General features: G+C 46.2%; 11 protein-coding genes across 17 annotated transcripts; 7 read left to right on the top strand and 4 right to left on the bottom strand.

Annotated features, from left to right (window-relative positions):
• Positions 1-6,436: 6,436 nt before the first annotated feature.
• RB195_026347 (uncharacterized protein) lies at positions 6,437-7,964 on the top strand (the record flags this gene model as incomplete). 2 transcript variants are annotated; one of them, XM_064214855.1, is made up of 3 exons in its annotated part: positions 6,437-6,558; positions 6,686-6,769; positions 6,947-7,964. In XM_064214855.1, 3 exons carry the CDS (start codon positions 6,437-6,439, stop codon positions 7,962-7,964), a joined length of 1,224 nt encoding a protein of 407 aa, XP_064070736.1. The 2 variants fall into 2 exon arrangements, with proteins under 2 accessions (XP_064070736.1, XP_064070737.1); XM_064214856.1 differs by having other exon boundaries at positions 6,518-6,558.
• Positions 7,965-7,990: 26 nt separating this feature from the next.
• On the top strand, positions 7,991-8,722 carry RB195_026348 (uncharacterized protein; the record flags this gene model as incomplete). The annotated part of the gene is made up of 1 exon (XM_064214857.1): positions 7,991-8,722. One exon carries the CDS (start codon positions 7,991-7,993, stop codon positions 8,720-8,722), a length of 732 nt encoding a protein of 243 aa, XP_064070738.1.
• A 729-nt stretch (positions 8,723-9,451) lies between these two features.
• Positions 9,452-10,181, bottom strand: RB195_026349 (uncharacterized protein; the record flags this gene model as incomplete). 2 transcript variants are annotated; one of them, XM_064214858.1, is made up of 4 exons in its annotated part: positions 9,452-9,581; positions 9,646-9,710; positions 9,883-9,963; positions 10,149-10,181. In XM_064214858.1, the coding sequence occupies 4 exons, from the start codon at positions 10,179-10,181 to the stop codon at positions 9,452-9,454; spliced, it is 309 nt and encodes a 102-aa protein (XP_064070739.1). The 2 variants fall into 2 exon arrangements, with proteins under 2 accessions (XP_064070739.1, XP_064070740.1); XM_064214859.1 differs by lacking the exon at positions 10,149-10,181 and having other exon boundaries at positions 9,883-9,972.
• Positions 10,182-11,064: 883 nt separating this feature from the next.
• RB195_026350 (uncharacterized protein) lies at positions 11,065-11,517 on the top strand (the record flags this gene model as incomplete). The annotated part of the gene is made up of 1 exon (XM_064214860.1): positions 11,065-11,517. The coding sequence occupies one exon, from the start codon at positions 11,065-11,067 to the stop codon at positions 11,515-11,517; it is 453 nt and encodes a 150-aa protein (XP_064070741.1).
• Positions 11,518-11,803: 286 nt separating this feature from the next.
• RB195_026351 (uncharacterized protein) lies at positions 11,804-14,798 on the top strand (the record flags this gene model as incomplete). 4 transcript variants are annotated; one of them, XM_064214862.1, is made up of 5 exons in its annotated part: positions 11,804-11,894; positions 12,373-12,485; positions 13,270-13,321; positions 14,191-14,365; positions 14,480-14,798. In XM_064214862.1, 5 exons carry the CDS (start codon positions 11,804-11,806, stop codon positions 14,796-14,798), a joined length of 750 nt encoding a protein of 249 aa, XP_064070742.1. The 4 variants fall into 4 exon arrangements, with proteins under 4 accessions (XP_064070742.1, XP_064070743.1, XP_064070744.1 ...); XM_064214861.1 differs by lacking the exons at positions 13,270-13,321; positions 14,191-14,365 and having other exon boundaries at positions 14,403-14,798; XM_064214864.1 differs by lacking the exons at positions 11,804-11,894; positions 12,373-12,485; positions 13,270-13,321 and having other exon boundaries at positions 14,226-14,365.
• Positions 14,799-14,987: 189 nt separating this feature from the next.
• Positions 14,988-17,822, bottom strand: RB195_026352 (uncharacterized protein; the record flags this gene model as incomplete). Its single annotated transcript, XM_064214865.1, has 1 exon — positions 14,988-17,822. One exon carries the CDS (start codon positions 17,820-17,822, stop codon positions 14,988-14,990), a length of 2,835 nt encoding a protein of 944 aa, XP_064070746.1.
• A 936-nt stretch (positions 17,823-18,758) lies between these two features.
• RB195_026353 (uncharacterized protein) lies at positions 18,759-19,181 on the top strand (the record flags this gene model as incomplete). Its single annotated transcript, XM_064214866.1, has 1 exon — positions 18,759-19,181. One exon carries the CDS (start codon positions 18,759-18,761, stop codon positions 19,179-19,181), a length of 423 nt encoding a protein of 140 aa, XP_064070747.1.
• A 230-nt stretch (positions 19,182-19,411) lies between these two features.
• RB195_026354 (uncharacterized protein) lies at positions 19,412-20,383 on the top strand (the record flags this gene model as incomplete). Of its 2 annotated transcripts, XM_064214868.1 has the most annotated exons (2): positions 19,412-19,737; positions 19,786-20,383. In XM_064214868.1, 2 exons carry the CDS (start codon positions 19,412-19,414, stop codon positions 20,381-20,383), a joined length of 924 nt encoding a protein of 307 aa, XP_064070748.1. The 2 variants fall into 2 exon arrangements, with proteins under 2 accessions (XP_064070748.1, XP_064070749.1); XM_064214867.1 differs by lacking the exon at positions 19,786-20,383 and having other exon boundaries at positions 19,412-19,741.
• RB195_026355 (uncharacterized protein) lies at positions 19,925-20,383 on the top strand (the record flags this gene model as incomplete). Its single annotated transcript, XM_064214869.1, has 1 exon — positions 19,925-20,383. The coding sequence occupies one exon, from the start codon at positions 19,925-19,927 to the stop codon at positions 20,381-20,383; it is 459 nt and encodes a 152-aa protein (XP_064070750.1).
• Positions 20,384-21,502: 1,119 nt separating this feature from the next.
• RB195_026356 (uncharacterized protein) lies at positions 21,503-22,309 on the bottom strand (the record flags this gene model as incomplete). Its single annotated transcript, XM_064214870.1, has 1 exon — positions 21,503-22,309. The coding sequence occupies one exon, from the start codon at positions 22,307-22,309 to the stop codon at positions 21,503-21,505; it is 807 nt and encodes a 268-aa protein (XP_064070751.1).
• Positions 22,310-22,445: 136 nt separating this feature from the next.
• On the bottom strand, positions 22,446-22,823 carry RB195_026357 (uncharacterized protein; the record flags this gene model as incomplete). The annotated part of the gene is made up of 1 exon (XM_064214871.1): positions 22,446-22,823. The coding sequence occupies one exon, from the start codon at positions 22,821-22,823 to the stop codon at positions 22,446-22,448; it is 378 nt and encodes a 125-aa protein (XP_064070752.1).
• Positions 22,824-22,837: the final 14 nt, after the last annotated feature.

Genomic DNA, 22,837 nt, shown 5'->3' on the forward strand with positions numbered 1-22,837 from the left:
CTAACCTTATCACAAAATTGACCATGTCGGAATCTCAACACAAACAACGCGCTCAATACCTCTCTGTAATCCAGAAATTGGAATGTGAAGCAACCTTGTCTGCTCCCCTCTAGCAACGATGCAACTTTTTAGGCGGCAGAACGCAGGCAATCTTTTAGACTCATTCCAGATAGTATAGCCCAAGGAAGCAGCAAAACCTCTTTTACCCCGCACAAGCCCAGATGCGTTTTCGATTGTCCGCAAATAGTTGAGCACCTTTCCACACGGGATCACACAATAATTTTTCACACGGCTTTTTCTGATTTACAAAGAGGATTAGAATTTATCACGGTTGTACCCACGAACAACACATCCAAATTGTCTATTTGTGAAGGGATCTCAACATCGACGATTTTGTGGTGCAATGGTCTTAATGAATTTTCATCAAATCCACAGTAACATTGTTAAAGTAACAGATTTTTTAGTAGGACGCTTTACTGGAACCGCATTGTTGGCAAGTTCTTTCAAGTCGATTTGGTTGATTTATTGTTGATAAACATACCACGAATCCAATCCACGAGGAACTACGGTTTTTATGAATAAAGATGAAGAGAATAAAAAATAACCTCAGAAATAGAATGAAAGAAAAATGAAAAAGGAACATTTTTGAAGCGTTGTTAGGATTACGAGCTTCTTTGCACAATGAATGAAGACGAAGCCTACGTAGGGTCGGAAGAACTTCGATATGTCAAGCTTGCGAGTGCAAAGCATGAATAACACAATAGAATGTAAATATTCTGCACTAATAACTAATCAGAGCATTGCATGAGAAACTATGAGCTCTTTCTTAGTCTGAGAGAATAGCACGAAGAAGCTATTCAGGAAAAAAGCCTAGATTTCTTATCTTTTACACCATTTTGCTAACATACATACCGTTGTTATTATTAAGCATTTTCAACTAACACCCTCTCCTTCAAAAATTTAAGGAACCATATTTCAACATAGATAAAAAGAACTACTCTCGAAAATTCAAAAAAAAAGTAAAATTTAGAGTTTTTAAGCTAAGCGTTCAAGGTGAGAAAAAAGAATCCACTTATAATTTCGTGCTTACTTGATGCTCTGGAAGTTACTTCCCTTCTCTTGGTCCCGCTGCGGATTTTTGAGGGAAATATTTTTTGAACTGCTGTATGCATACAATACATATAATTAATACATGTGTCTACGGAAAATTTCTACCGTTATTCTAGACTGACAATCTAGGCTTTTATCATGAAAACCTCATTTTTACTGAGAGATGCTGATGTTATTATATATAGCGAACAACTCCTTCCATTATTTTTTTACATTCATTTCTTTCGATTCACTTTCGTCCTGTCCTCAGCCATAAACAAATGTGCTATACTCTCCATCTATGGACCAGAAGCACATAAGACTAATGTGAGTGAAAGAAGCGTTCTCGGATCTCAAGGAAAAAAGGAGACTAACGGGACAGAAAATGAGAGGAATCTAAAAAAATTTGAAATTATTCTGTGTACAGTTTCTAGCTTGATGGTTTAAACGTGAGTTTTAGGCCATTGTCTATGCCTATGTCTCAGATCATAGAATTAAGGGAATCCCATTTCTCAGGTTTGAGATTGTTGGCCTAAAACTTACGTTTAAACTATCAAGCTAGAAACTGCACACAAAATTATTTCAAATTCCTTTAGAGTAACGGAGCGGTTTTTCACTGTGAGAAGGTTTGGACCTTTTAAATATCTAGTAGTATTTTGCAATTACTGTTGCATTTTGCGTCATTACCATTTGTAACTGCTTTTCATTTGACATTCCACGTAAGCATTCGTTTGTGAGCTTTCGATTTGTCCCAGAATGTGGTTTTTCCAGAAAATCAGCATTTGAAGTAACTACGGAATAGAATCAAACACACCTTCGTTTTGATTCGACTATATTTCTGCTCTGTAAGCGGAATAATGTGTAGAATGTCACCGTTAGCTTCACTAAGACTACAGCGATAAATGTTGCTAGTAAGGGCTACAACCGCCAATATACCGCTCTGCTTCGAGCACAGCCGTTTGCGTAAGTTTCTGGTCACTTTCACCCGACTATGCCTTTCATGACTTCAACGAGATTGAACGGGGGATTCGTGGAGAAATGGTACTTCAAAAAGAGGACAACGAAACATCGTGCTTCAGAAACATTTCAATAAAAATGTCAACTAACAAAGCGTACTGTCATTCTTTAACTCATAAGGGAAAATGAGGAGGAACAATGGCGTTGCATTGAATGCTTGTAGAGCTCTGACACCGTAATGTGAATTACGAAAAGAACGATTGATCAGCGAACCTCCATTCCTCGGTTTCTTGCTAAAATCTGACGCCATTAAACCAAAGGAGGCAGCGTATTATGTGCTTCGTCCTGTCAATGATTACTGTAGCGATATCCTTTTATTTAATAACAGTCATTAGGTATCTAATCAGTATCTAATCTTCGCATTCAGCTAATTGTGAAGTAGTTATTGCTTATTAAAAACTATTTGATTTGAATTAGACCCCTTCAGTTTTACTGAGACAACGCTTATAAATTCTAAAACAATTCATTTCCGGATTGATTTCTTTACTTTTGGTTCTACTAATTCTGATACCAAAGGGGTCGCAAAGGTTGTGTTTGGGATCTTTTGCAGCGTATACTCGCCTTCATTCATTTACTAATTAATCAAATCGTTACTGATTAAATATCTGTAGTTAAAGTAGAAATGGACAGAAAGTGAGGTCAAAATTCCAGATCTCAAATTCGCATGTGTCGAGGTAATGGATATACCACAGCTTTCTACTGTCTTTTCAAGAATCCGCAAACCTTGTGCGAATTTTGCCAAAACTGACCTCCAGCAATTGTCTGCTTGGTGATACCCTCGCTAAAATCCGAACCTGAGCTTTAAACTATTCACTGACTAAATGATAAATTTTTTACGACCAGCTGAAAACTGCGTAGATTCGAACACAATCGCTCACATCAAATGCACATCCAAATCAGGTCCTTTGAATGGACTTTACTGCATCTCTGAGAACCGCGAAGCACCCGAAGTGCAATACAACAATTCTACATTTAAAAAAAACTACATTGTCGCGATTCTTCTTGACAAAGTACTGCAATCACGATGTGATTTTGCTCGGTCTCGGAGTTTCTGGCGGAACTTTATAATTTGCTCACTAAGCTAATGCAGGAAAGAGTCGGTATTTCAAAGAAAATTGATGACAAAGTAACTTAAAGGCAACATACCACGAGATTGCGTGGCACAAAAACCGCAAGGAAAACGCAGAATTTCGGCTTGTACATGGTTTGGCCCATCCTTTCCTAATCGTTGTAAAAGACGACATGGGAACCGCTTTAGTTCCTGCGAAGTACGCAGGAACGCGCACCTTTTTACAAGCTACAGTCCCCTCAGCTTCCTATTTATTGATTTCATATGGATAGGCAGGCAAGGATACATAACTAATCTTCTCGCTAGTAGAAACGGAGTGCGCGCAAGGGTGCAACTGATTTCGTAGGATTTTTTTTAACACAATTAGGGAAAGATGAGTGGAACATCGCTGGTCTCCGTATTAATCCGATCTCAAAAGTTTTGCTGAGGTTCCGCACCACGTTGAAGTCGCTGTCTTCAAGGTTTGTGATAAAATCACTTTTACTTTCCTGAGGACTGCAGCCACGATAAAAGTGGCTGCGCAAGAAAATGCAAAAAACTTTAATACGTTTAGTCTGGAATTGTATGGACCCACGTTACTGTAAGTGAGAAAGAACGGCTATAACATAATTTCTGGGCACTGTTCCATCATATTATATACCAGTCTGAATGTCCGGCTTTAGCCGGACATTCAGACTGGTATATAATATGATGGTTTTAGCTTCCCTCCGCTGGTTTTAGCTTCGCTCCGGTTCACTGATCAATGAAAGTTGATAGTAGTGGTGTTTTCTGTAAAATCAGATTTGCGTTTTTATAACAACACTTTCCTTCTCTTCTTTATATTATAAATTACGGATTAAAGATTACGGAGTTTTCCTACCAAATGCGTCAATTCTACATTTGGAGAATATTCTACCATCAGCTACAAACACTCCTTTGATGCCAGAATAATATAGATGCAATTTGAAAGCATTACTCGAAGTATGGATATTCCTCCTGATTTCCCTCAATAGTTATCACAGAATGATGTTTTGACATAAAATGACGTGAAAGACATCTTAATACTAACAAAGATAACGTTCCACCTCAGATCACATAAACATCCTGCTACTATTTAAGCAGCCGTTTTCATGCGCGTTTTCACTTTCTGAGAACGGCATGCTACCAACTTGAGACGAACGAAGAAAGAGATAGATACGCGGAGGAGTCATGAAGGTGAAAAGCAACGCGCGCAATGACCACGGCTATGAAACGGCTTTAACCATTTATCTTTTGCGACATGCACGCGAAGTTATTGCGCACCATTTCGATTCCGCGGGAGCCGTCTCACCCCACGTTATACCTATCTGGCGCCGGCGCACCAATCCGACGCCGGTGGACCCGTCGCACCCCCTCCTATAGGTATCTGGTGCCGGTGGACCCGTCGCACCCTCTTCTATAGGAATCTGGCGCCGGTGGACCCGTCGCACCCCCTTCTATAGGAATCTGACGTCCGTGGACCCGTCGCACCCCCTTCTACAGGTATCTGGTGCCGGCGCACCAATCCGACGCCGCGGGACCCGTCGCAACTCATTTTTCGAATTTCGTGACACACAGACAAAAACAGGGCGGGTGTAGTGTAGAGGTTAGAGGTTCCGCTTCCTGCACGATCGATCGGAGGTTCGAATCAGCCCTAGTGCTCACCAAGCCTTTCATCCCTCCGGGGTCGATAAATTGGTACCAGACTTGTCTGGGAGGATAAAAACACTGACTTGGCACATCGGCTAGCCACCGCAAGTCATTGTATAGGCCAGATACACGTTCGTAAACCTCAAACGATTCTGAATTGAAGTGAACGTGGGGGCGCATCCCAAGTGGATTGATTAACGCCAGAAACTTTATCCAGTTACAGACAAAAACACACACACACACACACACACACACACACACACACACACACACACACACACACACACACACACACACACACACACACACACACACAAGGACTAAACTCGTTATTATATATCATGATGTTTCCTATTAAAAGTGTTTTTATCCTCCGAGACAAGTCCGGCACCAATTTATGGATCCCAGAGGGATGTAGGGCATAGTTCCCAATAGCGGTTTCGAACCGTCGATCGTGCAACCACGGAGCTCATGGCAAGTGTACTTCACCCACCCCGACTGTATCCTTCCAGTTATCCCACCCTATCATGATCATGATCATGATATATAATAACGGACTTATTTAGGCGACGGATCCACTGGCATCGGATTAGTGCGCCGGCGCCAGTTGGCTACAAAATGGTGTGATACGGGTCCCACGACGTCAAAACAGTGCGCAATAACTTTGTGTGCATGTCGCAAAAGGTAAAGGTTGCAGCCGTTTCATAGCCGTGGAAACTGAGCGCGTTGCTTTTCAACTTTATGACTCGACGCCGGTGGACTTGTCGCACCCCATTTAATAGATATCTTGGGGTACGACGGGTTACTGCTTTTCGGGTCCACCTGCGTCGAGTTCTTGCCTCAACGCCAGAAAGCTATAAAATGGATTTCGACGGATTCAGCGGTGTCGGGTTGGTGCGCCGGCGCCAGGTAGCTAGAATATGGGTTGCGACGGGTCCCACCACGTTGAATTCCTGTGTCGTGGTGTGGAAGTATCGCGCAGTAAATTCGTGTGCATGTCGCAAAATGTAAATGGAACGTTCCGAATGCTTCATAGTCGTATCCACTTTCCGCGTTGTTGTTCACTTCTACGACTTCTCCGTCCTTCAGAAAGTGGAAGCACGAGTGCTAACTGCTGCTTATATATAGCCAACTGTTTAAATGATCTGATGTAACACGGTATCTTTAGTAAAAGTAAAAGTAAAAGTAAAAGTCAGTGAAATCTTTATCAGTAAAACATCATTCTGTGATAACTGTTGGGAGAAACAAGAGGGAAACCTATACTTTGAGCAATGATTCTAAGTCGTGTCCATATTACATTGGTATCGGTGGAGTGCTTAAAGGTGATGTTTGAATATTCTCCAAATGTGAAACTGACGCGTTTCTGCTGCAAATCCTACCTCACGCCTCAAAGCGGCGCAGCGGTGGCCCTGGCCGCCGGGCAGCTATGGTGGCGAGACTTCGTCTCGGCAGGTTCAACCATGCCACAAAGGTGTCCGGCTAGTAGCCCGGTCCTTAGGCCACGGCTACAGGTTAGCTAAGTGAGGGGTAGTACGACGATTTCGGTGACAGGCTGCTAGCTAACTAGTGCGACAAGCCGACCGAGGACAACACCCCCGTCGCGTCATACTGCAAATGTCTACTATGTGTTCTTCAGAAGCTAGGGCGTACCCCAGAAGCGACGCGCATTGTCCTCGCCCGGGCGATGTGGCAAATATGCGAGGGCTACCGGCTAGAGGACGGAGCCGGCCAAAGAAGTTAGTCCGCCATCGCCAGCAACATTCAGTGCGCTTGGTAACACTTAACATTGGGACGTTTACTGGAAGAAGTCGTGAACTGGCAGACAGTCTCAGAAAACGCCGTGTTGACATATGTTGTGTACAGGAGACTCGCTGAAAAGGCTCCAATTCAAGGGAATGAGGCGATGGCTACAAGCTCATCTACCACGGCACATCAAATCGCAATGTTGTTGGTATCATATTGAACGAGTCGTTTAGAAATAGCGTCACACCGATGGATCGACTATCGGATCCACTTGATGATGTTTGATGGCTGTAAAAGTAGATGCAGGAGAAGTGGAATTGCCAGTCGTCTCTGCTTATGCGCCACAGATGGACTGTAGTGAAGAAGAGAAGGGTGCTTTAGGGAAGATCTGGAGCAGTACGTCCAATCCCTGGAAGACGAAGAAGTACTCCTAATCGGAGGAGACTTCAACGGACATGTCGGTTCTCGGAAAGACTGGTTCGAGAGTTGTCATGGTGGATACGGTTTTGGAGCTCGCAACGACGACGGGTTGCGAATCCTGGAATATGCTGTTGCGAGTGACTTGATCATTGCTAACACGCAGTATCGGAAAAGAAAATCGCATTTGATCACGTACACCAGCGGCGGTCGTGAAACACAAATAGATTTCTGGATGTTACGCCGACGAGATCGCCGACTTTTGCAGGATTCAAATGTCATCCCTACAAACCATGTCGCTGCCCATCGCTCAACGTTGGATATGGAACACACCGATATCGTTAAGGGAGCTGATGGAGTCCTTCTGCGCCGCCCTAGTCAGATCCTGGAGAGGTGGCGAGAGTACTACAACCACTTGTGTAACGAAGAGTTCTGGCATCCTCCTATCCCTACTGTTCCCAGCTTCGAGGGTCCTGTTCTACCAATTACTGCCGTCGAAGTCAGTGCTGCCCTCGCAAAATGGAAGTCGAACAAGGCAACCGGTCCTGATGACATACCTGCTGATGTCTGGAAATTGCTAGGAGATCGAGGGTCCGTGTGGCTTGCAACTCTATTTAACAAAATCGTTGCAGAAGGACGGACTCCAGACGTTTGGCATACTTCCGTGACCGTGCCTGTCTGGAAAGGGAAAGGAGACATTGCTGACTGCACTTCGTACAGGCCTATACGACTGCTGTGCCATACGATGAAGGTTTTTGAGGGTGTCCTGGAGGTTCGTCTGAGGAAAATTATCAGCGTTTCACTCAACCAGTGCGGTTTTGTGAAGGACTGCAGCACTATAGAGCTATCCATGCTGTCCGTATCCTTCTGGAGAAACATCGAGAGAAGAACCGCAGTGTGCATCTTGCTTTTCTCGATCTCGAGAAAAGATAACGAAGGAAATCCAGAAGCAGCATCCATGGTCCCTACTCTTTGCCGATGATGTCATGCTCGAGTCGGAGTCTCGAGATGATCTTCAGAAACAAGTCTTGGAAGGATCGGCTGCGGCAATATGGATTGCGCCTCAACACATCAAAAACTGAGTACATGGAGTGCGGACCAATGATAGAGGATGGTTCAATTCGTGTCGATGGCACCGAATTGAACAAAGTGGACTGTTTCAAGCACCATGGATCCAAAGTGACTTCCACTGGCGACATTGATCAAGAAGGTCGAGCACGTGTTAATGCATGGATGAAATGGAAAGTAGCAACATGCGTACTGTGCGACAAGAAAGTCCCTGTTCAACTGAACTCGAAGATCTACAGGACGGTTGTGCGTCCTGTTGCCCTTTACGGATGTGAGTGCTGGCCGACGACGAAAGCCTTGGAAAGAGTGTTGCACGCTATGGAGATGCGGATGTTAAGGTGGACGATAGGTGTAACGCTAAAAGAGAAAGTATCCAACGACATTGTGCGCTCCATCTTCGGCGTCGTCCCGATAACTGAGAAGATGAAGGAGGCTCGATTGAGATGTTTCGGTCACGTCTTGCGGCGAGAGGAAGATTCTGTTGCCAAAACCCCACTGAAGCTCGACGTTTTAGGGGTGAGGCCGCGTGGGAGGCCAAAGATTCGCTGGTTAGATCGTGTGAAGCTGGATATGATAGATGCGCATTTATGTACGGCTGATGCAATGGATAGAACCAAATGGGAGACAAGAAGCAGAAAGGCGGACCCTGCAACAACGCGGGACAAACGCTAGGAAGAAGAAGAAGAAGAAATGGAACTGACGCGTTTCCATCGTTTACAAAGAAAGCTATGGAACCCCTAGCCTATTCTTCCTTTAAGAAAAAGAAGAAAACGTTGTTAAAGAAACACAATCCGAATTTCACAGAAAATGTCACTATTATTGATTTATTTTTACTAATCAGTGATAGCGAGCGGAGCGAACACGGCTTTAGCGCTCAGACTGGTTGTAATATAACTGAAAGGACGTAGTTAGAAATAATCATGACCAAACAGTGCAACTAAACCGCTTCTTTGAACGCGTAGCGTCACTATGTTATGATTAGCGAGGAATGTTTCGCTTTGTTCTGTGTTTGATCGTGAGCAGCAGAAACGGATTGCAAATTTCTGCTACTGTTGCCGTACAAATGGAGAAGAAATATGTTTTATGAAACAGATCAAAACCACATCAACGAGCATAAGCTAGACTAAAGTATGGTAGTACCAACTACATTGCAAATGTTTCGATGTGGACTAAAGTTCAAAATGAAGTCAAAATGGGGAATTTGTCATTCAAAGCGAGATGAAATATTTCGCGAAAGATAATAAGAAAAAGTACGATAATGATCTGCACCTACTGTCAATTGAAATACGAACTGAACCCAGCTCTATTCTACAGTTAATGAAACAAAAGTACGTTTAAGGGAAGAACATCGTGTAAACGGTGATGTTCATCAGACAACTCATCTTTCTAAGAATGTCTGATTTAGAGTCGTTTCGATTCTTCATCTTCTTTTTTACGCTTGTAAAGAAGGCACAGTGTGAAAAACACAATATTTGCACAAATGAGTAGAAGTAACAGGAGACCGAAAAGCAGATATAAGGCGAGATTTGCTCTGCAAACAGTTTTTGATTGAACAGGTTCATCGGAAAAAGACGTATGAAGCAAAATGTTCCTACATATCGCCTTCAACATTTTCGGTCGTTTTCTCCTTATTTCCATCATCTTTGATTTCTGCAGGGTTCTGAAAGCATCACTTTATTGATATGTCTCTACGTTATTGGAATTTGTTACTCCAGGCAGAATATGAAGAGGTAACGAATTGGAAAGATGAAAACGGCACTCCACTTGAAGAGATTCTAATTCAATTTCAATTTCAATTTCATATGACACAGTCCCACTTGAAACAGATATACCTTGGTTCCGGTAGGAGGCACAGTCTTCTTTACAGTGGAATCTCCTCTCTCACTTTCAGTAGTAAGCTTGGGTGACAACGTCTGAACCATTTTCCAGTAAAAGTAGCTGTTCTCTAATAAAATTACGAGGAAAACCAGAATTGAATAGTCAGAATTCTTGATCTCAGTCTCCTTGTAATGCTAATTAATTGAGGATAGATGTTTGCGTGATTTCACCCCTTTAGTTATCCGATGGAGGTCCCATCTGCGAGCGCTGGACCACGAACTTCTACAGTGGAGGTCATGAGATATTGCTCCATGAATCAAGTGTGCAGCTTCGGTGCAGTATCCATTGATCATAATAGTGAAATCTACAGAAGAAGCTTTACATAAACACCAAGGAAAAGATTCCAGAACGCGGCCGGAAACAGCAGTAGAGTCAAGTTGAAATATTCATTCCCAGAACACAGCTGGTGTCCTTTCGGAGATCACTCGATTATTGTTCATTAACAGCTACAAACAAACATTTTCGAATACGAATGTAATCGAAGCAAAGGCTGACTCTTATTCTCTCCTCTTGATTCTTCTGACCGCAAACGGCATTTTCTAGCGACATATGTTTTAAGTTCATTTTCAATATATTTTTACTAGCTTACTCTTTTTTGTGACTCATTTTTATACTACCAACTTCAGATTCAAGAGCAACATCAGACCGTACAATTAAGAATTGTTAGAAACTCTGTTTAGACAAGACTGATCGTTACATGCAATTGGCCCTATCTTCACTAATCGCAATCAGGTATTTGAGACTACGCTTTGGGACCGTACGAACTGTGTAACGCACACCGTTATTTGGGCCCACCTTTCCACATACTGCAGGTCCAGCGCCGTGCTAGATCCCATACCCTGGTAGGTCAAACCCCTGAGCAGAAAATGATATCTCTGGCAGCAAACATCCGTCTCGTAGCGTAGAACTGCCGGTTACTGTCGAATAAACTCTAACAAGCTGCAATGTCTCTTGCATTTGCATGAAACATCTACTGGGGTGGTGCTGACGAAAACTTTCTTTTTGCAACAGGCTGGGCAATAGTTATGAGGAGAAACTACAACAACGTGGTGGATGAGTTTGGATCAACGTTGTCATGATGTACGATTGGGGGTTGCAGAAAACTCAAATGCTGGATAGTGAGTGCTCACGCCCTCATGAAAACTGCTGAGGTTCTTAACAAGGACGCATTTTATGATGATCACATTACGTTTATGTCTAAGATATCAAGGCAGCAGACGGTAATTGTCGGAAATGATGCGAATACAAGTGTTGAAGAACAATCCGATGTGCTAGGAATATGGTACTATCTCACGAAGCGAACAACGAGTTGTAAGTGGAAGCCGTCTGGTAGCTCTTTCCACGCAGACGAACTTCATCATTATAATAACGTTCGAGATGAATCATCGACGCTATCCGTTTACGTGGCAGATACAACCACGCTAACGCCAGAAGAGCAGCGGAAGTGGAACATGTCGACTTTTAAGCTTCAGCTGCGACTAGGTTCTAACAAAGGACATCCCTTTGTCAGGCATCCAAAAATTGGAGCTCTCTGGGACATCGCATTCAATTCTGACCACCGTCCAATCCTTCTCAGCTCGAAGTTATAGCTCCAGAAGAGAAGTAATGCAGTTCAACCGAAGTTCATCTCGGCAAGACTAAAGGAAGATGAATGAATGTTGAAAGAAGTCTCGCCAACCAGTGACAATCAGAATTGTATTACGGACCAAGAAGAGAGTGAATGTCGTTGATCATTCCCTAAAGGTATTCAGGAGGATGCAAAGAAAATGCTCCGGTTTTGGAAACCAGGATGAAGTTTTCTGCATCTGCGGAGAAAAGATCTACGTCAACCAGGAGAAGGAACCGTACATCTGAAGAGAACATTTCAACACCTTGATGAACCGGCTTCCACCGTCTATCTCTGAACACATCCCACGACCAGCATTCATCGAAATCAACGGACAACCACCGGACCACTTAGCTAAAGGTTCTGACCTGTATCTGAAAAATAAAGGACGGAAAATTTGACGGAGACGATGGAATTAGCGCAGAAATGCTGAAATCTATTCCACCTTCTGTGATTCCAGAGCTGATGAAGATCGTTCGTTCAAGATGAATTGACGAAAGAGTACCTAGTGAACCCACGCTATCACAGTTCCCCTCCACAAGAAATTCTCCGTCGCCAAACACAAGAATTACCTAGAATATCACTGGCTTACAAGGTTTTGGAGTTGGTCATCCTGCATCGGCTTATCAAACTCCATTAAGAAAGTACCTGCCATAAACAAGTTTTTGCACTGGTTGATCTGCTAACTCTGACTAGGCTTTCACTGTTAGAAAGGTGATCGAAATGTGGCAGTGGCATTCGAAACCTATGCGATGCATCTTCCTGACCTTCGAAGCCGCTCTCGATTCTCCTCACATAGACCGCCTCTTGAATGCACTCCGCGCCAATGTCTTTTCAGGAAAATGCATCCGCCTTATAGAGGACATGAAGAGAAGAACATCAGGTGCTATTCGAGCTGGATTTACTCCACCGCTTGAAGTGGAAAATAAAGTAAGACAATGGGCTGCCGCGGTACGTTTCTTTTTCATCTTTGGCGTCGATGACATCATGCGAACAACTCCCCGATGATGTAGTTCCTGCACTATTTGGGAGTCTCTTCGTCATCCTAAAGTAGGCCGGCGATATAGTAATATTCGCTTTTGGTGGAGCAAAGTTACAACATGTTGTTGACCTTGTATCGAAATTACCTGCGGGCCACGAACTGCGACTCCTACCCGATAAGTGCAAGCAAATATGGGTCTTCTCGAGACCCTCAACAAGAATCAGGGTGGACGGACGGTCTTAAGAACTCGTAGACGAGATCTGTTATTTGGGACGCTGAAACACGATGGCAGCTACAAGAAAGATATTCAGCAAAGCTGCGCTAAAGCTAGTTCGGCATTGAACTCATAGATCAAGTGCCTGTGGTCGATCCTCGTCGCCAATGAAGTCAAGCTATGAGAATAAAGATAGAGATAAATTTTCTGGCGTTAATCATCCCGCCCCTCCACAACAGTTTACCGTCTCATTGTGACGTGGAGGTGAACCTCGGCGTCAAACTGCTATGCACAGCGGAGATTCCTAATCCGGCAGGGTCTCCCAAGGAGTTCGACGCATCCGACATTCCAACTTTTCGGAATCGGAAGCCTAGCTAAAAGTAAACACTGCTAAGATTCACCACCGTCCTGGAAAAATGTCGCAGGTGGCTCACTGATCCATATAGGTTGGGCCTATGTGGTGAAAGCTAAGCTCGCCGGGGAAGGGCTGCTTAGTTTGGGGAAGTCTTTTTGCCACGACAGCATATTCACTGTCTCAGTACCCTGCACACTGGGCCCTAGCGTCTGAGACGTCGGACGGTATGGTGACCGGTGAGAGGCGATCAAATCTTAGGTTGCTCAGGATGTCATTGATTCTGGACCAAAGCGACACACGCACGACTCACCATGGAGACTGTCTCAGACTGTGTACTTGCAACGCGAGAGTATCCACAGACGTTGACCTGCAAGCTCTTCCCGCAGAGCGTATCAAATATCACGTGATTGCTCTGCAGAAAAGCAAGTGCGGAAGGAGCGACGTACGACAGATAAATGACGGAACACTCGTCATTCGTGGAGAGAAGATTCCGTCGCGAAATTTAGGCGGTGTTGGTTTTGTTGTGCACCCATCCATCCTGTTGATCCTCACGAGATCCTGTCACCTTGTCTGGCCATTCATCACCTTCGTCCTCTGCGCCAAAAACCCATCAGTATCATCAACGGCTACACACCTACATCAGCAGCTCATGAATCCGAATTGGACGCGTTTAACGAGGAAGTAATCCGCAACGAGGAGTCCTTCAACAAATCTGTTGTCGGAGGCTTCAACAAAAATTAGGAAAGGCCACAGAAGAGGATCACGATCGGAAGATTAGTTTAGGCGACCGGAATGAAAGTGGCAATCGCCTCGCGGGCTGTTCTCCGCCGCTCACCTCTTTCATGGGAACTCTCTATTTCATGAAGAAAGATCATCATCGACATAGGAATCGCCCAATGGCGCGACTCGTGCGGAGACCACATACTCACCAACCGGAGGTGGTGTCTTTTTGACTTCTCAGTAGTACCACTTTTTGTAATGGTTCTGATCACCGTCTCCTTCGCGCGAAAATACGAATTAGCCACACGATGGAAAATAAGATCAGCAACGAAGGGGAAAAGAAGTTGTCTGCGATGATTGCGGACTCCTTGTCCTAATGTGACAGAGCACATCGAGGAGGACGCGAACGTGGACTACGAGATGCTGCTCACAGGATTACGGGCCTGTGCTGCCAAGAAGCCGCGCACGACAATCTTGGATCGAATTTCGAAGAACACCAAGGAATTGTTGGAAAGAAGAAGAGCTTTGAGGCTTGATCCGAATGCATCGCACATTGAGCGGTTAGTAGCAAACACTAACTGCAGATAAGCGTTGCAGGAGGATCTTTTGAAATACACACGGAAGAAGATTCTGGAAGCAGCACAAAGAACAAGGAATCTAAAGAAGTACCGCAGGGATCTCCGCGAATATATTATTCCGCTAGCAGTCTTGCTGAGCGAAGACGGGACTCTCACGTTTTCTCGTCGTGAGATGGAAATTATTACGGAGAGGTTCCACTCAAACCTTCTCCGTTCATCAACTCCTGTGTCAAGCCCGATCATCCCCACTGGTGAAGCTCCACCACGGACTCTCCCTTCGGAAGTGCGAGTCGCTATCAAGAGCATTAAACCTGGCACAGCCCCCGGACCTGATTTTATATCAGCAGACTTTCTTCGGGCTGGTGGTCATCCACTTCATGTAATCTTAGCAGCGCACGTGACATTCTACCTTTAGAAAGAAAGGATCCGAGACCAGTGGAAAACCTCGCGAGCCGTTCTTATTCATAAGAAAGGTGACCGAGAGGACCTTCGGAACTACCGTTCGATATGCTTGGTGAGCTTGTTATAACAAAGTATTCACCAGAATCATCCTCACTTGCATATCTAGGACGCTGGATGAAGCTCAGCTTCAAGATCACCTTGATCACCTTGACTCCCGTTGATCTTCGAGCTGGTCGAGCGGGCGCCAGTAATTCTTCCATTTGTCCCGGTCGCGTGCCAGAGTAGCCCAGTGGTTCCTCCTTCCGCGTGGGACACGAAGAGCATCATATTTTTCTTTCAAGGACTTCGTGAAGAAATCTGACCATCGGGTCGGCGGTCTTCCTGTAGTGCGCTTAATATCGCGGGGAACCCAGTCGCTCACGGCTCTGGTCCAACGGTTGTCATTAAAGCGCATCACGTGTCCGGCCCACCTTATTTTACTTTCCTTCGCAAACGCGGCGGCGTCTCTAATCTTCGATCGCTGACGTAGGAGAGAACTTCGAATCCCGTCCCTCACTTGCGTGAAACGGGATACTCCTAGCATCACTCTCTCAATTGCGCGTTCAATGACGCTCACCGCGTTTTCTTCCTGCTTGCGAATTGCCCAGGTTTCCGAAGCATAGATCAAAGCAGGAAGTACGGTGGTGTTGAAGAGGTGAGCACGGAGCCGGGTGTTCCTGGTCTTCTTCACTACATCCTCGATGCTCTTGTACGCTCCCCAAGCCGCTCGTCTCCTCCTGCCCAGCTCGGGGGTCAGGTCGTTCATCATGTTCAGTTCCCGACCCAGATAAACGTAGCTGGTGCACTCGGATATGTTCGTTCCTTTGAGCGTGAATGGGGCATCCGAGACGCATCCGTTCCGCATGAACATCGTCTTTTGTAGATTCAGCTGAAGACCGATGCATCCACATGTTTCGTCGAATTCGGTCAGCATTCGTTCCGCTTGGCTGATGCTAGGTGTTACCAGTACGATGTCATCAGCAAAGCGCAAATGGTGTAGCTGCCGACCATCAACCTTCACTCCCATGTCGTCCCATTCCAACTTTCGCATTGCGTTCTCGAGGGTGGCTGTGAATATTTTGGGTGAAATTGTGTCACCCTGTCGGACCCCCCTCTTCACGTCAATGATGATGTTCTTGTAGAATGGCGAAATTCCGGTCGTGAAGTTACTGTACAACTCTCGAAGTACCTTTATATATTGAGTAGGGACGCCTTGGTTGTCCAAGGCTTCCACGACCGCTTCCGTCTCAACCGAGTCGAAAGCCTTCTTTAAGTCGATGAAGGTGGGACAGAGCGGCATCTTGTACTCTCGTGATACCTCGATGAGTTTCGAAACAGTGTGAATGTGGTCAATCGTGCTGAATCCTTTTCGAAACCCTGCTTGCTCGCATGGCTGTCCTTCATCCAAGACTTTTTCAATCCTATTAAGGATTACTCTTGTAAAGAGCTTGTAGATGACGGACAGTAGGCAGATTGGGCGATAGTTGCCGATGTCATGTGGATCTCCCTTTTTATACAACAACACGGTCTTGCTGGTCTTCCACTGTTTAGGAACCTTGCATTCCGACAGATAACGTGTGAAGAGCCTCGCCAGGGTGTTGATGAGTACTGGCGGAAGGCTCTTCAGGTGTTCTGGTCTTATTCTGTCGGGACCGGGTGCCGTACGATTTCTTACCGACATGATAGCATGTCGTATTTCGGACGGGAGAACCTCTGGAATGACTTGTCCATCTTCCCTCAGATGGTGAGGAGGCAAGTGGACATGGCTGTCGAAGAGATCAGAGTAGAAGTCGTAGATGATTTTCTCCATCCCCCTTCTCGATGCAATGGCTGTTCCCTTTGGGTTCCGGAGAGCAGTCATCCTCGTCTTGCGACTGGCGAAGTCTCGACGGGCATAGCGGATGCTTTTCCCCGCCTCTGCAGCTTCAGCCAGCACTTCTGCTCTTCTCTCTTTAAGGTCTTCCTTTATCGCCTCTCGGCAAAGCGTTGCGAGCTCGGACGTGAGTTCTTGGTTCCCTGCGGCTCGTGCTGCTCCACGCTGGCGTATCAGCTCAAGAGTTTCAAGAGACAGGCGCCTCTTGGTGGTTTTAAAACTCTCAGCCTTCTTCGCGCAGTCGTGAAGGTGTTCGACAAGCCGATCATATTCCTCGTTGTCCAATGCGGAATCTTCCCAAAAGCCGGCTAGCGTAGCGAAGAGATCCCAGTTGATGGTAGTCCTGGGATTTCTCTCTCTGAACTTGGCGGCTTTCTCTGCTCTCCTTGTGAAGGAAAATCTTCCTCGGAGGAGGCGATGGTCCGATCCCGTGTAGAACTTTGGTACAACACCGACGTCCGTCAGGCAGAACCTTTTATTGACGATGATGTGGTCTATTTCATTACGGTACCCTCCACCGGGTGACTCCCACGTCCAGCGTAAAGAAGAGGGCTTCTGAAATTGCGAGTTCCCATGGATGGTCTTAGTCGTCATGATGAACTCGGAGAGCCTCTCTCCCTGGTCATTCCATTGTAGGCCGTGGGTCCCGATGTGAAGTTCCTCCGGCGTTCTTCTTGGGCCAACCTTAGCGTTGAAATCGCCAACTATGACCTTGTAGAAGGCATGATCTTCTTGGTAGAACTTCTCCAGGTCCATATAGAAAGCTTCGACTTCTTCTTCTTCGTAGCTTGATGTTGGAGCGTAAACGACGAAGATAGTCAAAGCTGGTATTGGGCCACATCTTCTCATCCGCAGACGTCCGATTCGGGTCGTAAGTTGTTCAAAAGAGTCGATGTTCTTTGCCATACTCGTGTTGACGAGGACGCCAACTCCACCAACACCTCTACTGTCGCATGTTCCTAAGAACAGTTCTTCTCCAGTTTCATATACGGCGTTGAGAGGGTGACGTCGTCTCGTCTCGGTCAGTCCGATGACGTCGTACTTGATCTTCTTGGCTTGCATCATCAGATCTTCGATGGCCGCTTCCGATGCAAGCGTACGTGCGTTATAAGTACAGATCGCCATCCTAGTCCTTTTCCGTTTTGGTAGCCTACATGACTCCTGCAACCCCGTCCTACCTGGCGCTACCGTACCAGGCTTTCCTCCGGAATCAGGAGACTCTTTTCTATTACTGTGTTTTGCTTAAAATTTTAAAACCCATGGGCAGGTTGCAAGCCTCTCGTCCCATGAGTTTCTGGGAGAACTTTCGTTCTCCCGGTGTGGACATGTGGAGCTTATTTGTTGGAGGCGACTCCAAACCGCCTCCTTTGCACCTCCCAGTCACTTGATTGCAGGCTTTTGGCCGGACCGACGTGCGGGATACAAGGATGTCATGAGTCAGTCCTGGCTCAGCAGAAACAGGGAGTCCATCCCCTGAATCCACCTGCGTCTCTGGGCAAGCGCAAGGTCGCTTTTGGTCCGCGATTAGCCCCCTATCCGCCACCCGGGGACGCGCCACGTAGCCTCGCGACTAACCGGCTGTGATCCCTCTAGTGAGGGAGATCCGTGGCAGCTTCAAGAACAAGCTGAATTTCGTCAGGAATTCAGCTGCTTGGACCACATCCAGACCGCGTCGAGGGTCATAGAGGTTTGCTGGGAATACCGCCTGCCCCTCGTTCTAACCTTCGTCGACTAAGAGAAAGCCTTCGACAGCGTAGAGACGAATGCAATACTGTCAGCGCTGGTCGATCGAGGTGTGGATGCTTCGTATGAGAGGACATTAACCAATTGCTACGATCGATGCACCACGAAGATACAGCTTTTCCACCGTTCCCTCACCATACCCATTGTAAAGGGGACACGACAAGGCGATACTATATCGCCGAAGCTGTTCATGGCTGCATTACAATGGATAATGAAATCACTTTTCTGGAAATAAAGGAGCATGCATGTTGATGGAAGAACCTTCGTTTCGCGGACGACTTCGTTCTCTTTTCGAACAGTACCAATGAAGCAGAAACGATGTTCAACGACTTGAATGAAGCAGGGAAGAGAATAGGACTGCGAATAAACAGAAAGAAGACACAGTTCATAAAAAACACCCACTGCGAGGACGGAGGAATACAACATGAAGGCTCCCAAATCGTGGAAACTTCGTCATACGTATACCTCGGACTTTCTATGACCATGGAAAACGACTTGAGGAAAGAACTGAATAGAAGAATGAGAGCAGCATGGGCAGCATTCGCAGCCGTCTGGGAAGCTATGGACCAACTGACGGACCAAGATCTTCGTGCCCATCTGTTCGACTCGACAGTCCTTCCAGCGCTCTGTTACGCAGCTGAGACGTGGGCAGACAGTGCTGTCCCGTCTAGAAAGCTACTAACTACTCACAGAGCCGATGAGAGATGCCTTATGAAGTTTAACCGGCACACACAACAGTAGCCGGTCTTCGCAGCACCGATTTAAGAGGAATGTCCCGTCTTCGCGATCCAGCGGAATATATTAGGTTGAGGAATAAGTTCTTGCCGTTTTAATCGATCGTTTGTTTACAGCGATTCTTTTGTCGTAAGGCCAATCGTAATATACCATTTTAAAGAGGTTTTTCTGCTCTACAAACCTGTTGTAACCATTTTTTCGATAACTAAATGTTGCCTTAATTTCAGGCCTCTGAAATGGACATTCCAGGCGGTAAAAAACAACATTTTCGACACCTTCTTTACTTCGCCTTTCGCCGAGGTCAAAAAGCCACCGAAGCTGCTCGGGATATTTGCGCCGTGTATGGAGAGGATACTATAACTGCGAGGACTGCTCGAAATTGGTTTGCCAAATTCAAAAATGGCAATTTCGACCTGGACGACTCTCTCCGCTCTGGTCGACCTTCTGACTTCGACGAGGATAGTCTCAAAGCGCTTTTGAAGGAAGACGGCCGTCGATCAAGTCGGGAATTGGCCGAGAAGATGTACTGCGACCAAAAGACAATTTTGAACCATCTTCACTCGTAAGCCGAAAAACTCGGAGCTTGGGTACCACACGAGCTTACCGAAAGAAACAAAGAAAATCGCCTTCAAATCGCAGCCCAACATCTCGCCCGACACCGGGCAACAAGGAAGCAAAGGAAGGAATGGGTGGCTCCAGGAGGCACGCCAAAACCAAGAGCGAAGCAAGACCTTCATCCCAAGAAGACTATGATCTGCGTTTGGTGGGATTGGGAGGGTCTGGTGCATTGGGAAATGCTGGAGAAGAACAAGACGGTCGAGAAAAATCTCTATATAGCCCAGCTTCATCGAGTAAAAGAGGCTATTCAACTGAAAAGACCTCATCGACGAGGCCAAGTCATCCTGCTTCACGACAACGCACGGCCTCATACAGCAAACATCGTCAAAGCCGCCCTCCAAGAGCTCGATTGGGAAGTCCTTCAGCACCCACCGTACTCTCCGGACCTTGCCCCAACAGATTATCACCTTTTCCGCTCGCTGTCGAACCAAATGCGAGGTGTTACCTTCGACAACAACGAGGACCTCGAAAATTGGCTCAACAACTTCTTCGAGTCCAGGCCCGGCGGTTTTTGGCAAAACGGTATTAACAAGTTGGTCGAGAGGTGGGAGCAGGTCGTAAACAATGACGGAGAATACATAATTGATTAATTGCTTGTTATAATTGTTGTAAAATATCAGGATTTTTCAATAAAGAAAAAACGGAAAGAACTTATTCCTCAACCTAATATATCGAAAGCAAAGCATAGATGGGCCGGTCACATCATGAGAAGAATCGACGATAGATGGACTAAAAGAACGCTAGAGTGGATCCCAAGAGATGCTAAACGCAATCGAGGGAGACCGGATGGATTAGCTGAATAGCTCAGCTGGATACGGCTCAAGAGCTTAAGAACATCTTGGATGACAATGGGAACGAAACGAGTGAAAGAGATGCTGGGGCCCGCACGTCCAGTGAAGACAGGTCATCTAAGTATCTAAGTAAACAAGTAATCAGTCCGCTTTGAATGCGGCTCCACATTCACTTTAATTCAGAATTTGAGGTTAGCGAACGTGTGACTGGCCTAAACAATAACTTTCGGGGGCTAGCCGATGTGTCAAGTCAGTATTTTTATCCTCCCAGACAAGTATGGTACCAATTTCTCGACTCCAGAGGGGTGAAAGACTTGGTGAGCACTAGGGCGGATTCGAACCTCCGATTTGTTGTGCAGGAAGCAGAACCTCTAACCGTTACACTGCACCTGCCCAGCTGCGAGCATACCTAACCGCAATTTGCCCTATCATAATGTATGAATCGGAGACTTGGGCAGCATCGTTAACGGTGGTGGGGAATCTCGATTGCATGGAGAAAGCTGTTTAGACGACTGCTACGCTGCTTTTGTCTGATGGTGTGTCACAACGAAGAGCTTTCCTCAGAAGTGGATATGGTGAACTGACGGATGATCACCTTGATCATCTTGACTCCCGTTGATCTTCGAGCTGGTCGAGCGGGCGCCAGTAATTCTTCCATTTGTCCCGGTCGCGTGCCAGAGTAGCCCAGTGGTTCCTCCTTCCGCGTGGGACACGAAGAGCATCATATTTTTCTTTGAAGGACTTCGTGAAAAAATCTGACCATCGAGTCGGCGGTCTTCCTGTAGTGCGCTTAATATCGCGGGGAACCCAGTCGCTCACGGCTCTGGTCCAACGATTGTCGTTAAAGCGCATCAGGTGTCCGGCCCACCTTATTTTACCTTCCTTGGGAAACGCGGCGGCGTCTCTAATGTTCGATCACTAACTTCGAATACCGTCCCTCACTTGCGTGAAACGGGATACTCCTAGCATCACTCTCTCAATTGCGCGTTCAATGACGCTCACCGCGTTTTCTTCCTGCTTGCGAATTGCCCAGGTTTCCGAAGCATAGATCAAAGCAGGAAGTACGGTGGTGTTGAAGAGGTGAGCAGGGAGCCGGGTGTTCCTGGTCTTCTTCACTACATCCTCGATGCTCTTATACGCTCTCCAAGCTGCTCGTCTCCTCCTGCCCAGCTCGGGGGTCAGGTCGTTCATCATGTTCAATTCCCGACTCAGATGAACGTAGCTGGTGCATTCGGATATGTTCGTTCCTTTGAGCGTGAATGGGGCATCCGAGACGCATCCATTCCGCATGAACATCGTCTTTTGTAGATTCGGCTGAAGACCGATGCATCCACATGTTTCGTCGAATTCGGTCAGCATTCGTTCCGGTTGGCTGATGCTAGGTGTTATCAGTACGATATCATCAGCAAAGCGCAAATGGTGTAGCTGCCGACCATCAACCTTCACTCCCATTTCGTCCCATTCCAACTTTCCCATTGCGTTCTCGAAGATGTCTGTGAATATTTTGGGTGAGATTGTGTCACCCTGTCGGACCCCCCTCTTCACGTCAATGATGATATTGTTGTAGAATGGCGCAATTCCGGTCGTGAAGTTAGTGTACAACTCTCGAAGTACCTTTATGTACTGAGTAGGGACGCCTTGGTTGTCCAAGGCTTCCACGACCGCTTCCGTCTCAACCGAGTCGAAAGCCTTCTTTAAGTCGATGAAGGTGAGACAGAGCGGCATCTTGTACTCTCGTGATACCTCGATGAGTTTCGAAACAGTGTGAATGTGGTCAATCGTGCTGAATCCTTTTCGAAACCCTGCTTGCTCGCATGTCTGTCCTTCATCCAAGACTTTTTCAATCCTATTAAGTATCCTATCACTTTTGTAAAGAGCTTGTAGATGACGGACAGTAAGCAGATTGGGCGATAGTTGCCAATGTCATGTGGATCTCCCTTTTATACAGCAACACGGTCTCGCTGGTCTCCCACTGTTTAGGAACCTTGCATTCAGACAGGTAACGTGTAAAGAGCCTCGCCAGGGTGTTGTTGAGTACTGGCGGAAGGTTCTTCAGGTGTTCTGATCTTATTCTGTCGGGACCGTGTGCGGTACGATTTCTTACCGACATGATAGCATGTCGTATTTCGGACGGGAGAACCTCTGGAATGACATGTTTATCTTCCCTCAGATGGTGAGGAGGCACGTGGACATGGCTGTCGAAGAGATCAGAGTAGAAGTCGTAGATGATTTTCTCCATCCCCCTTCTCGATG

Source organism: Necator americanus, chromosome X, assembly GCF_031761385.1.
Source record: "Necator americanus strain Aroian chromosome X, whole genome shotgun sequence".
In the NCBI taxonomy this organism is placed as follows: Eukaryota; Metazoa; Nematoda; class Chromadorea; order Rhabditida; family Ancylostomatidae; genus Necator; species Necator americanus.